This window comes from Haliaeetus leucocephalus, unplaced genomic scaffold, assembly GCF_000737465.1.
Source record: "Haliaeetus leucocephalus isolate CR32 unplaced genomic scaffold, Haliaeetus_leucocephalus-4.0 Scaffold258, whole genome shotgun sequence".
Lineage (NCBI taxonomy): Eukaryota > Metazoa > Chordata > Aves > Accipitriformes > Accipitridae > Haliaeetus > Haliaeetus leucocephalus.
Window position 1 is genome coordinate 240,513 of NW_010972694.1, and position 13,342 is coordinate 253,854.

Here is a 13,342-nt window from a genome sequence, read left to right on the forward strand (position 1 = left end):
GGCGTGGGGCTGCCCGCGGGCGCCGGACAGGCCCTGCCGGGGGTGTCGTCCCGACAGTAGCGCAGCCCCGGCAAGGCCCCGGCTCCCCCCGCCGCCGCCCCTGTGCGGGACGCCGGTGGGCGAGAGCCTGGCCCTGGGGGTGTTGGGCTGGGGTTACCTGGTAGGAGCCTAACTGGCGACGAGGTAATTGTATCTCGTGTTCCACGCTGAAGAAGAAAGGATGAGTAAGAGCAAGGACGATGCTCCGCATGAGCTGGAGAGCCAGTTCGTGCTGCGACTGCCACCGGTAAGAGGCCGTTCGGTCTGGTGTAGCTGAAGTGGCTGCCATCAGGTTTTACAGGCAGCTCAGTCCAGTTTGCTTGGCGAGCGCCGGGCTTGGGAGAGGTATTAGCGAGGTGGGTGAAGTCTGTGGGAAATCTGTGCACCTGGCAAGGGACATGGAAGCAGGCTGGGTGCTTTTGGCCTTGGGCAGCCCATTCCCGCTCATTTGAACAGATTTTCCACGGCTTCCTCTTGAGAGGCATTTCTGTGACACAGAGCAGGAGGCTTGGAAGACAATTTAGAGGATTAGGGAGGAAATTTCTGTAAGGGTAGAGCTTTAGCAAGTGCTGGGTCTTCAGTTGCTGTGGCTGTCAGTGCACTTGATGCTATTTGTTATGCTATTGGTCAGCATAAAGCTGAGACTGTGTCCTGCTGAGACCATGAGAGCTTGGTGAGGGGAGCCATAACTTCCCCCAGAGCTGTGGTCCTCTGGCAGGGTATCTGTCGGAGGCCTCACACCACTGTCACAGCTGTATCGTGTCAGGGGGTGTGAAGGGCACTGGGAATAGCAGAGCCACAGGATTAACACTGGGAGGAGGGCGCAATTTTCATTGCGGCTCTTGCAGTTGTTTTTCTGCATTGGGATGGCAGGGGTGTTTATAGCTGGGTAGGCTGGACAGAAGGTTTCGGTGATTCTCAGAGGAAGCACACCCAGTCCTGATGTAAGTCTGTCCAACCTTCCCAGGAATATGCCTCCACTGTGCGGCGAGCGGTACAGTCTGGGAATGTCAACTTGAAGGACAGGCTCACCATTGAGCTACATGGTGAGTGAGCAGAATCAGGACATCTTAAAACTCCTCTGGCTGTCTACAAGTGAAGCTGTGCAACTTGCATGTGTTTTCCCCTGAAATTTCTGTTGCCCATGAAGGTATTGCTCAGTTTAGCTGTTTAGCAACAGCATTAACCTCTCCTGTGGCTTTCCACAGCGGATGGGCGCCACGGGATTGTCCGTGTAGACCGGGTGCCGCTGGCAGCCAAGCTGGTGGATCTGCCCTGCATCATCGAGAGCTTAAAAACCATTGACAAGAAAACCTTCTATAAGACAGCAGATATTTGCCAGGTATGGGATGTCCTTTTTGCCTGCCCCAACAGCTTAATTCCTTCTTCCCCTCTCCAGGAAAACCCTTGTACACTGTGACAGCTGGACACCCAGTATAACATGGCCAGATTCTGTATTCTCACAATATTAGGAGTTCAAAATTCCCCACGCTGCTTGGTGTTTAGAAATCCCATTTCTGAAGCATGAAATGTGATTGTCCTTGTAACAGTTTAGCTGCTGCTGTGTTTAGATATGAACTGAGCTGCGTGTGAAACATTTTGTTTCTTGTACCCATGAATTCTTTTGGCTCACAACATGCAGTGGGCAGTCATTGTTCATTTTCCAGAAAAGCTTTCATGTCCTTTTGTCCCTGTGTTACGATAAGCACCCTTTGTGTTTATGCGGGGATTCCAGATGCTTGTTTGCACTGTGGATGGTGATCTCTACCCACCTTTGGAAGAGCAAACTGTGAGCACTGACCCCAAGGCAAACAAGAAGAAAGACAAGGACAGAGAGAAGAAATTCATCTGGAATCATGGCAGTGAGTAGAGGCCGTGCCAAACCCCTCCATCCCACCACCCCAGTGTCCCCACAGCTGTGCACGGCACTGACCACTGCCATGTCCTGGGGGTGCTGCTGCTCTGTTTTCAGAGCGCTCTCTGTTCCTGAGGGGATCTTCTCCCTTTTGGCATGCATCTCTCCCATTAAGCCATCTGCTTGACACATGCAATCTGTTTCCTCTGTCATAGTCACTCTTCCCCTGAAAAATGTACGAAAGAGACGATTCCGGAAGACAGCTAAGAAGAAGGTGAGTTGCTTCTCACACAGATGCAGATGCAATAACCAAGGGATAGGAAGACAGGGGCATTAGAGCTATAACTGTCTGTTAGTCCAAAAAACATGTAATTTCTTAACATTGCTTCACATGTTTCCTTGCCCGAGATGAGGGTGAAGAGAGGGCAGTAGATTTAAACATTTCTTTGGGTGTTTCCTCCATGTTTTCCAAAGTGCTCCTGAGGGCAAAATCCTCTGTGCAGAGAACTGCTGGACTCTGTTCCTGTGGCTGCCTTGCTATAGTGCATCTCTTCCTGCTCGTTGAGAAGAAAGGGGGACTCACGTGGAAATGAGGCATCACTCATTCCTACTTTCCCAGCTGAAATCTCTCTATGCATAGCCTGTTCACTTCCCCAACAAGCAACACTACAAATAGAATAACTGTCATTTCAGCTGGGGGAGTGACAACAGATGGAGCTCAGAGACTGTCTCTGTGTATATGCACAGGCCAGGCAAGGTGTTGGGGAGGTGCAGCGCAGTGAGGCTGGGAAGACTTGTTCTTCTCTTCTTTGCAGTTTCTGAGAACAGGATGGGGTGCTATTTTGCCTGACATTTGGGAAACAAATTACTTGAGACTTTCTTCTAGCCCACAGGAGAGGTTTGATGTCGTTGCATTAAGATTCCTGGCTAATTTAAAAGTGAAAAATGAAACCTTCTTTTGAGTGAGATGGGGAGGAGTCGAGTTGACCATCCATCAGGAAACAGCACCTCAAGGACTTCTGAATACATGCAGAAAGTCTTATTTCATAAGTAGTATAAGTAGAAAAGTGAGAGCATACAACTCACCAAGGAGGTCAGCACAAAAAAGATGGATTGCTTTCTGGAGGTGCATAAATTACTTTTAGGGTGAGCACGAGCAAAGGCTGAGCAGAAAGCATAAGAGAAGAGAGGCTTGAAATGGGGCTCTGTCCAGAGGTGGAGGGTTGGACTTGACCAGCACCAGCAGTGTGCATGAGGCATTTCACAGTGTCTTCATTCTCTTTCCCCTCCCTCGCCCAGTATATTGAGTCTCCTGATGTGGAAAAAGAGGTGAAGCGTCTCCTGAGCACAGATGCTGAAGCTGTCAGTGTCCGTATCCTTTTAGGAGAAAAAAAAGCTCACGTGGGGGACGGGACACTATGTGTGACCTGGGAGTTGTGGAAAGGAGAGACAAGTTCAGCTTTGTGTGGGCGTGAGAGACTGGGAGATAAGCACACAAGAGGCACTGAAGTTTTGGAGCTTCATCTTTGCTTTGTTCAAAGCTCATTGTTTCTTCAAGGTGACCTTCCTTGTGGACTGTACTGTGGTACTGAGCAGGAACTTGAGTAACAGCAGAGGAGAAGTCATCAAAAAAAGGGGCTGGAGTGGTTCGCCCTGGGTATCCATAGCTGCAAGACCAGTCTTGTTGGAGGAGCAGTGATCTCCTGCAGTGTTTAGCGTTCTTTTGTTGTATTGCATTTTTCTTTTTTCCTTGACTCATCTGTTCTGGCTGTTAGGCTGGGAAGTCATTGCTGAAGATGAAACAAAAGAAGTAGACAACCATGGTTCGCTCACCAGCCTGGACATCTCCTCCCCAGGGATGTCGGGACATAAGCAAGGCCATGGGTCCTCAGGTGCAGTGGGGAAGGCTGGTGTTTTTTCTTTCTAGCCACTAATTAATCGGTTGGGCTCATTCCCTTTGGGGTAAGCCCTAATCAGAGCGAAGGGGAGAGGGCGTTGAGACAGGCACCCTGTACTGATGTGGTCCCTGGCAGGCAAAGGGTGCTAGGAGGTCATTAGCTGTGTTTTTCCTCTTCCCTTTTGCACCCCGCTAGAACATGATGAACTGCGGGAGATATTTAATGACATCAGCAGCAGCAGTGAAGATGAAGATGAGAGGGATCATCATGATGATGAAGACCTGAACATCATGGACACTGAGGAGGACTTGGAGAGGCAGCTGCAGGACAAGCTGAATGAGTCAGATGGGCAGCAACAGGAGAATGAGGGGTCCAACCAGATAGGTGAGTGGGTAGCAGAGTACAGCAGAATCACCAGGGTGCCAGGCAGGCTGCGCTGCCCAGCTCTGCTGTTGCTCTGGGTCTGAGCTCACTCTCTCTTCCAGTCATGGGCATCCAGAAACAGATTGACAACCTGAAAAGTAAACTCCAGGAGACCCAGGACAGGAGGAAGCGCCAGGAAGATCTCATCATGAAAGTGGAGAACCTAGCCCTCAAGGTGAGAGCTCTCCTGGGGTCTCTTCAAGTCTTTTCCTTAGCACGGGTTTGCCATTAGATCCAGCAGACTGATGCAGCTGCTGCCCTGGAAAAGACAGGGGCCTTTGCCTGCTGGGTTAAAAATAACTGTGGTGTGACCATACACACTCCAGCATTTCCCCATGGAGGCAAAACAATCCATGAAACTGCAGGAGATGAGGGGGCTGGTTGTCAGTGCAGCTTGAGACTTGCTGCACCATTTGACATGTGCCAGCACTCATTCAGTTGAGAACACATTGGTAACTGTGGTCTGGCATGTTTGTCTCTGCAGACCCGTCTCCAGGCTGTGCTGGATGAGTTCAAGCAGCAGGAAGAGCGTGAGAAGCAGCAGGTGAGGAAGCTCCCACAGTGGAGTGGGAAGTACTGGGGCACAACACCGTTCTAGGCTTGGCCTCTGACAAAGTTTCCTGAGTCTTGTACCACCCCAGCTGCTTTGAACTCCAGTGTTACAGGTCAGGTGTGGTTGTATCTGTAGTTGCATGGAGCTTCCTAAGGCACAAGGAGGTATGGGAAATGGGGTTGATTGTTCTGGAGGAACAGTGAGCCAAAACATGTCTAGTCAGCAGTACAAGGCTGCTAGGATTGCTGTATGGGGTAAAACATGACACAGAAACCCACTAGCACTCGTGTACAAGAAAGGCAGTAGGTGTAGGGTCTTGGCCGATTTCCTGCCTGGGCAGCTCTGCTGAGCTTCAGCCAGGTACCAAGGCAGGAGGTCCCTACTCCCAGGTTCCTGTTGTGCCGCTTCAGCTTGTGGGCAGCGCTGAGTTCTGTCCCAGAGGTGCCCAGAGGTGCCCTGCCTCCCTGTGATGTACAGGCAAAGCAGCCACTGGCATAGGTAGAAGATCTGCAGACACAGAAGCGCTTGGGCTGGAGCTGCCAGGAGTCCCAGCCATACCTTACTGTAATACCTCACTCTCTGTTCCCAGATGACGTCCCTGCAGGAGCAGCTGGAGTCCCTCATGGAGAAGTGAGGAGTGAGCCTGGGTCTTGGTACCTGCAAGCAGAGCTGCAAGTGTTTGTCTGCCATGCTGAAGTCTGCTCTTCTGCTGCCAGGTATGCTGCTGGGCAGTGCTAGAGGCTACGTGTCCAGACTTGCTCTCACATACATTGTGCTAGGCTTGGCTGGTTCAGCTAAAGAACTGGACTATGCCTGTGAGAGCAGTCATACAGCATTTACTGTAAATGTTCAGCACCATTCTTCCAGAGGGGTTTAGTTCTCCCTGGGACAGTGCCATGCAGCTTTCTGCATCTTACTGAGTTGTGGACTTGATGGGCTGTGGCCTGGTAGGAGCTTGTTCTTGTGTTTGAGGAATGCTGTCTCTGCAAACCAGACTTAATAAAGTACTGTTTCCAACCCTGGTCTGTTCCTCTGTGGTCTCTGGAGCACAGACTAGCACTGCCTCTTGCCAGCTTGTGCCTGACCACACACAGCCTCTGGCTGGCACTTGCACCAGCATTGCTGGGCTCCTTCACTGAAATGCTCCTTGTGGGGCTGGGTCAGAGGGAGACTGCGTGCAAAGGGGACCCTGTGAGCTGTCACTCTGTGGGAGGAACAATGCCCTCCTGATCAGGGAGTTTCTTTAATTCCTCACAGACTAGGCAGGCAAATCCCAGATTAACCTGGTAGGGTGGGAAGAGGATTAGAAAGGCAGTTCCAGAACGCAACAGAGGGCACTGTGGGCTTCAGTGAGGGTGTGCCCCTCTCACAACCTGAAGGGCAGGGAAAGGGGAGAAAGCTTCCAAGCTCTGCCCCCAGCACACAAAGCAAAAGGCCAGCAGCAGCCCTGGGACATGACATGTGTGTCCAGATAGACAAGAAAGGGAGATACCCTGAGGAAGACGCGGAGCTTAGGAAGGGCCAGAGCGTGCCTGTGTGCATGTGCCTGTGACCTGCTCCGGGGGGGCTGGCAGGAGCAGCCATGGAGGAAACATACTTGCTGAATGTGGAAGGGGTCAAAAAGAAGATTCTGCATGGAGGCCAAGGGGAGCTGCCGAAGTTGCAGGATGGGAGCAAGGTAAGTTGTCTTGGTTGTTACCCCAAAGCCCTAGGAGAGGGGAGTGGGTCTGCAACCACCATCCCTGCCCATTACGGTTAGATTCCCTGCTCACAAGCCAAGCTCCAGGTACGGGAAAATCCCATCTCCAGGAGATCCCTCGCAAGTGGGGTGCAGGAGGGGCTGTTTTGGGCGCAGGCAGCCACATTGCCCACTGCCTTCGCCTTGCATTGGTGCAGTTACCCACCTCCTCCCTCTGTCCTGGGGCTGTTGGAGCTCAGCAGCCACAATGGGTTGCTGGAAATCTGCTTTTTCTGACATGTCAAATGAGTGAGTGGTGCCAATAGGGACCTCTTGGGGCTTTCCAAGATTGCCCAGCCCATGGGTATGGGCAGATCAGCATGGGTTCTGCCAGGCCCTGGTGTATGCTGTGGGAGAACAATTTGTACTGGGTTATAAAGGGGGAATACAAAGAGAGCAGCAGGATATAGCACTGATGGGTGTTAAGACACTCCACCATCTGCTTACTGTCTAGACAAGTGGGTAGGAGGAACAATCTCCTGCTGTGGATGGAGAGCTGCCAATCAAACCACCACCTCACCGGGAGCAGGCTTGGCCCTGTGTCCTGGCCCTATGGCAGAGGGCTTTGGGGCTGGGGAGGGGACAGGGGGCTCTCACTGCGGTGCCTGCCCTGGCTCAACACTGAGCTTTCTCCGGGGCAGATCACCTTCCACTTCCAGACGCTGAAGGATGACTTTGAACGGACAGTCATCGATGACAGCCGGGAAGCTGGCATCCCCATGGAGATCATCGTGGGCAAGATGTTCAAGCTGGAGATCTGGGAGACACTGCTCAGCTCTATGAGAGCCGGGGAGGTGGCTGAGTTCTGGTGCGACGCCATCGTGAGTGAGGGCCCCGCAGGCACCCACTCCCCTCCTTTCTGCAGAGCCAGGGCATAGGACCGTGCACCCCAGAGATGCTCTAGCCTTGCCTGGGGCAAGCACAGGGTGCACAGGTGTCACTTTTAGCCATGGTACCAGGGGGGCTGCCCCAGAGGAAAGGGGTGCAGGCTGGCACTTGCAGCTGAGCATGGTGCTCCCCCTCCTTGCAGCACACGGGCATGTATGCCCTGGTCTCCAGGGGCATGCGGAGGATTGCAGAGGGCCGGGACCCCCTAGAAGGACAAAAGCACCGCTGTGGTATGGGCAACATGTTTGACTACCACAGCACGGGCTATGATGACCTGGATGAGCTGCAGCGGACACCGCAGCCCCTCATCTTCATCATGGAGTTGTTCCGGGTAAGGGGGATGGTGGGGACGGCTGCCAGCGCAGGGATGGCCAGGGCAGGCAGCTCAGCTCCCCCTGCCTATGCAGGTGGAGGAGCCCTCAGCGTACAAGCGTGACACCTGGGCCATGAGCAAGGAGGAGAAGCTGGCGGCAGTGCCCGTGCTGCACAGTGAGGGCAACCGCCTCGTCCTCCACAAGGAGTTCAGGCAGGCGGCAGCAAAGTACCAGGAGGCTGTCATCTGCCTGAGGAACCTCCAGGCCAAGGTGAGCAGGATCCAGCCACCTCCTGTCATCCCTGCCTGGGTTTCCTCAGCAAAGCACTCCCCTGTGGGCCCCGAGTGCCCAGGAGGAGACAGCCACAGCTGTGAACCACCCACTGTGGCTCCCCGGGGCAGGAGAAGCCATGGGAGGATGGCTGGCTGAAGCTGGAGAGCTTGGTCACACCACTGGTGCTCAACTACTGCCAGTGCCAGCTGGAGCTGGGCGAGTACTATGAGGTGCTGGAACACACAACGGAGCTTCTCCAGAAACACAACGGTACCTGTGCCCTGCATCCCACCCCCTTGCTGTGCCCAAGGCCCTTGGGGACTTTGTCCTCTGGATCCCCCATCTATGACAATGCTCATCCCACATCCCTCCCTCTGCCTGTGATGTTACTTATGTCATCTGGCTCCCCAGGTCCCCCTGCCCATGACAGTGCCCATGTCCCTGGTTTCCCCTGCGCATGATGGCACCTGCACCCCATGTCCCCTGGTGCTCATGGTGGTATGTGCATGGCCCAGGTCCCCCTGCCCATGATGGTACCCCTACCTACAAGTGTGTCCACCCTCTGTTCCCCTGCCTATGATGGTACCTCTGCTCTGTGTCCCCTGGGTACCCAGGGTCTCCAGCTCCTGTGGCTAGTGGCCCCAAGCTGCAGGACCCCCGCCGGGGGCTCTCCTCTCCTGGCAGATAACGCCAAGGCCTATTTCAAGCGGGCGAAGGCCCACGCTGCTGTCTGGAATGAGCGGGAGGCACGGGAGGACTTCCTGCGGGTGGCTCACCTCGACCCCTCCATGGCGGCTGCTGTGAAGAAGGAGCTGAAGCAGCTGGGGGAGAGGATGAGGAAGAAGCATGTGGAGGATCAGAAACGCTACCAGGGGCTCTTCCAGCTGCCCCGGGGGCCACAGGCCAGCAAGGGGCAGGAGAGCAGGGAGGTGGGCGATGGGGCAATGCTGCGGGAAGAGGCACCCCAGGGTAAGGTTGGGGTCCCGGAGACCCCTGGGCAGGGGGAGTGGCGTGCAGGGACCGAAGAAGCAGAACAACCAGGGGCTGACCAAGCAGAACAAGGGACCCCCGGGGCTGGGTGCGAAGGGGCAGTGCCAGGAGGAGAAGCAGCCCAGGGGCAGGCTGCAGGGGTGGAGGTGGAAGTGAGGGATAGGACAGGACTGGGGGAAGAAGGAAACCTGGGCACCTCTGGGGCAGAGCCAGAGAGCGGGGGAGCACAGAGGGGGCGAGAGGAGGAGGGGGAAGAAGAGGAGAAGGTGGAAGAGAAAGAAAAAGAGGAGAGGGAGGAGGAGAAAGCAGAGGAGGAGAAAGTGGAGGAGGATGACGAGGAAGAGAGCCCAGCAGCAGAGAGGGAAAAGCTGGCTGTAGGGCAATATGAGGCAGTGGGGAGGACAGAGGCAGCAGGGTTCGGGCAGGGACTGGAACAGGGAGCCAGTGGGGCAGAGAGAGCTGGCACGGGGAGCACAGCCAGGGCTGAGCCAGGCAGAACCCCAGCACCTGGGCCATCCAGCGAGAGGCTGGGGCCAGCCAAGGGGCCCCCAGAGCTGGAGGATGAAACACCTGTAGAGGCACTGGAAGAGGGGAGTTGTGGGGAGCAGCCAGCAGGCAGTGGCCGAGGAAATGCTGGGGAAGGCAATATCCCCCCAGACAGCTTCAACCCCAGGACAGTGCTCCAGGCTGGACACTCGGAGGCAGAGGAGGAGCTGGGTGGAGGGGCAGAAGTACCCCCCTGCCCCATAGCAGCCAGGGAAGGGGATGATGTACCCCCAGGGCAGTGCAGTGAGGGCAGAGAGCTTGAGGCCACAACCCTGGGGCACGGCCAGCGCTGAGCGGGGCCAGTTACCCCTGGATGCAGGAAAGGCTGCTGGACCACTGGGGCTGCTGTACCCTGCAACCCCCAGGGCTGGGGGCTGGCCCTGCAGTGACACTGGAACAATGCTGTCCTCATCCTGCCAGGGACCATCAGCCCTGCTGTGCAGCAGTGCCTGCTGCCTCCCTGCCCCAAGTCATTGGCTCCAGCGCCTTTCAGCTGGGCCCCGCTGAGCTTTGCTGGCTGAGAAATAAAAGATCTTCCCTGGCACCATTTGCTGGATTTGTTCCTGGACGTGACCGGCTTCCCTGATCACAGCCCATACCTCCTGCCTTGCCCTGGAGCCTGTGGCACAGGGATGGGGATGGGGCATTTTGCTCTACCCTTGAAAGGGGAAGAGCAAGAGGCTGCATTTCACCCCCATTTAAGCACCTGACTCTCCTGTGTGAGTGCTGTCCCTGTACTTCCCTGCAGTAGCACCATCTCAAGCCTTTGCCCAGCCCCACCAGCCCATCCAGGCAAGGGTGGTAGCAGGTCCAGCCCTACAACTATCAGTCCTGGGCAGGCTTCACCATCAGCCAAGGCTGGGCTGCACTCTGTGTGGCAGGAAGGGACTGAGAGCCCCCAGCCTTGCCGTGGGCTAGTCCTCAGCTGAGCCCCTCACTGTGCCATGGAGACATGGGAAACATGGGCAGCACTTGCAGCAGAGGCACCTGGACACCTCTGGGCACTGGAAACCTAATAGGACTCCCGGGAGAAAGTATGGAGGGAGAGGACTGCCTGCCCAGCATCCCACTGCTGCTTATAACCTTCCTGGGGCTGAAGGGTTTCCTATAGCAGAAGTTCCTGGGCAAGGAAGAGGGACTGTCCCCACACAGACCCTGCCCCAGCCCTCAGCCTGCCACGTGGCCCTGAGCAGACCTTTCTGGAAGAGGGCAAAGGAAAATGGTGGTTGGGGCATGCACCTGTGTCTGGGGAACCCAGGGCTCTGCTCACAGCTTCTGCTCTGCCTTGAATGGTGTGGACAGCCAGGGTGACACAGGGCACAGGGACATCTGTGTCCCAGCAGCCCTGCAGGAGCAGTGTCAGGATAGCACAGCACCAGGAGCTGCTCTGACTCAGCCAAGGTGCATGAATAGAAGAGGCCAGAGCACCAATCTGGGTCTCAGTATAAATACAAATTTATTCTCTTTCCAGAGCAGAGATGGTGTGAAGCAGCAAGGACAGCAGCACCACAGTACAAGGTTACCAGAGCATTAGCCAGCCTGCTCCCCTCCCTGCCGCATCCCAGCTCCCAAACAGCCCAAGCACCCAGCCTGGCCACCACTGCTTCCCACACTTGGCACTGGGGCCAGAAGCTCTGCCCTCATCCTGCCTTTTTCTTCCTCCAGCTCCTACCAGGCCAGGTACTCCTGACCTCATCCTCAGTCCAAGGCCTTGCTCCTCCCCACGGTCCCCCCATCTTGCCACTGGAATTACAGGGGGTTCCAGCCAGGTCTCACAGGTTGGCATGTGGTCACTCACCACAGTCAAACAAGCAGCTTGACACAGCATACTTACAGCCAGCCTAACACCAGTGCCACTGCTTCTGTACTCCTGCCGCTCGCCTGGGCGTGAAAGGGGATGTCAAGGACAGCAACCTGCACCACTGGTAGTGGACACTGCAGCACAAGACCCTGAACACCTGGCTGTAAGGCTTGCACCACCTAATCCCTGGAGTGGGCACTGCTTCGTACCTCTGAGAGCACACTGAAGACAACCGCACTGTCCTGTGCTGCCACACACTGCCTTGGTCCAAACCTCCCCAAACAGCTCACCACTGCATCCCATCCCAGCCAGTGACAACAGCCCCATCCCTGTCCTCACAGCAAGCCCTTTTTTGGGCAGGATGCTTCACACCAGCATGCAGCCCTGCCTGCACCCTGCCCTGCCCAGAGGGCTCTGGCATCTCATCCCTCAGCCTGTGGCCCCAGCGCACCAGGGCCATCTCAGCCTCTATTCTGGGGCACCCCACAGCACCTGACTCTACCTCTTTCTCGACATAACACAGCATGAGACAGCCAGCCTGAGGGAGCCTTTGGGACCAGGAGCCACCACCAGAGTTACCCTGCCAGCTTGCAGAACAGCCTCCTCCACTGCCTGGCAGGACTCACCTGCTTCCAACGAGTGCCTCCTGCCCCTCAGCCCAGCTCAAACTGGGGCACAGAAGCAGGGCAACTGCTCCTTGGGAGTGGCAATGAGGTGCCCTGCCTGTCCTGCTGCCTGCCTGCACCACTATGCTCCTGCATCACAGCCCAACATGCTGGTGGCCCCAGGGCTGGAGCTATGGCTGGAGAAACCCATTTCTGCAGTGCCGTGGGGATTGGCAGCTGCAGAAGCCAGGGCTCCTCATGGATGGAGCTGGGTCCAGGCAGGACAGGCTCTCAGTGCCATGGCAAAGGCACAGCTCCCCAGGAAACTAGGTGGGATGGAGTACCTGTTGCCAGTCCGCCAGCCCTCTGCTGAGCTCCTCTTGCAGCGGCCCTGCTCCAGAGCAAGCACTAGCAATGGGTAAGGTGCTGGTCCCCACGGGAACAGATGCTGGGCTGGACTGAAAGTGAAGGGCAGCTGCACTTACAGTATTAGAATTTTATGGATTGAGTCCATGAGAGTATTTAAGTACAGAATATATATATATAATATATAGAAATATATGCAAATTAAATGATAAGGCTCTGTTATAAAGACCCTCTCAAGATAAGGCTACTAGCTGGGCTGAAGCTCTAACATGGACTCATCCCCACTCCATAAACCTCGGGGACTCTCCCCACTAAAAGGTATGTACCTGGCTGGCTGCGGAGGCCTGGGTGGCAGAGAGAGATCAATCCGTAAGGCTGGCAGCTGGATACTGTTAGAAAGAGTTTTTTTAAAAATGGTGGCTCCAGGAGTGTTTTGGTGCCTATAAACCTGGAGACCCCTGGGCACAACTGAAGAGGAACAGGATGCTGAGCTCTGCATCCCCCGAGAGCTGCGGGCAAAGGCAGCAGCCCGTGAGCACTGGGGGAGACAGGCAGCTTTCATGGCTTCGGTTCTTTCTTCTGAACCTTTCCACCCAGGCTTCGACACTGTGGCCGAGTGACCGAGCCAGCCTCCTGTGGAGCCCACAGTCCCGCTCCTGCATGACCTATGTTCCCCTGATATCTTCTGGAGCTAGCAAGCATCCTGCACGACCGGCTCAGAGGGAGTCTGTGCAAGGTCTGCCGCAGCACAGGGAGCATGGCAGGGAGAGGAGGGGGAGGAAAGCAGCCAGGTAGCTGGTTAGGAAAAGCCTCTGGCTCACAGGAGGTGTTAGATAAGGGAGGTCATACCTGAAAGAGAAATTAAGAGGTCAGGAAAATAGGACCCAGAGCCACCTCGTTAGAACAGGGCTGGTGCAGAGCCAGGAGGATCCTGCTCAGGGATGGCAGAAAGTGGGTGAGGGTCTGCGTGGGCAGAGAGGGAAGCTCTCCCCGCCCTCGTGTTAGTGCTGGCACCAAGCAATGTCTCTCCCCAGCACACATATGGGTAGCCTG

The 13,342-nt window shown here is 55.6% G+C and overlaps 2 protein-coding genes across 2 annotated transcripts; both read left to right on the forward strand.

Moving 5' to 3' along the window:
* Positions 1-42: 42 nt before the first annotated feature.
* TAF7L (TAF7-like RNA polymerase II, TATA box binding protein (TBP)-associated factor, 50kDa) lies at positions 43-5,777 on the forward strand. Its single transcript, XM_010568818.1, has 11 exons — positions 43-286; positions 1,007-1,085; positions 1,248-1,381; positions 1,775-1,901; positions 2,110-2,168; positions 3,194-3,266; positions 3,670-3,786; positions 3,988-4,176; positions 4,278-4,390; positions 4,700-4,759; positions 5,358-5,777. Exons 1-11 carry the CDS (start codon positions 221-223, stop codon positions 5,400-5,402), a joined length of 1,062 nt encoding a protein of 353 aa, XP_010567120.1. The 5' UTR covers positions 43-220; the 3' UTR covers positions 5,403-5,777.
* A 573-nt stretch (positions 5,778-6,350) lies between these two features.
* On the forward strand, positions 6,351-12,909 carry LOC104832572 (aryl-hydrocarbon-interacting protein-like 1). The gene is made up of 7 exons (XM_010568824.1): positions 6,351-6,446; positions 7,148-7,327; positions 7,537-7,725; positions 7,802-7,978; positions 8,110-8,251; positions 8,666-8,950; positions 12,887-12,909. The coding sequence occupies exons 1-7, from the start codon at positions 6,351-6,353 to the stop codon at positions 12,907-12,909; spliced, it is 1,092 nt and encodes a 363-aa protein (XP_010567126.1).
* The last annotated feature ends 433 nt before the right edge of the window (positions 12,910-13,342 follow it).

Bases quoted from the DNA above. Each gene is read 5' to 3' on its own strand.
- LOC104832572 (XM_010568824.1), top strand. From the start codon at position 6,351: ATGGAGGAAACATACTTGCTGAATGTGGAAGGGGTCAAAAAGAAGATT. The intron at 6,447-7,147 runs GTAAGTTGTCTT...TCTCCGGGGCAG, and splicing joins AGTTGCAGGATGGGAGCAAG to ATCACCTTCCACTTCCAGAC. The intron at 8,252-8,665 runs GTACCTGTGCCC...CTCTCCTGGCAG, and splicing joins GCTTCTCCAGAAACACAACG to ATAACGCCAAGGCCTATTTC.
- TAF7L (XM_010568818.1), top strand. From the start codon at position 221: ATGAGTAAGAGCAAGGACGATGCTCCGCATGAGCTGGAGAGCCAGTTC. The intron at 1,382-1,774 runs GTATGGGATGTC...CGGGGATTCCAG, and splicing joins AGACAGCAGATATTTGCCAG to ATGCTTGTTTGCACTGTGGA. The intron at 2,169-3,193 runs GTGAGTTGCTTC...TCCCTCGCCCAG, and splicing joins GGAAGACAGCTAAGAAGAAG to TATATTGAGTCTCCTGATGT.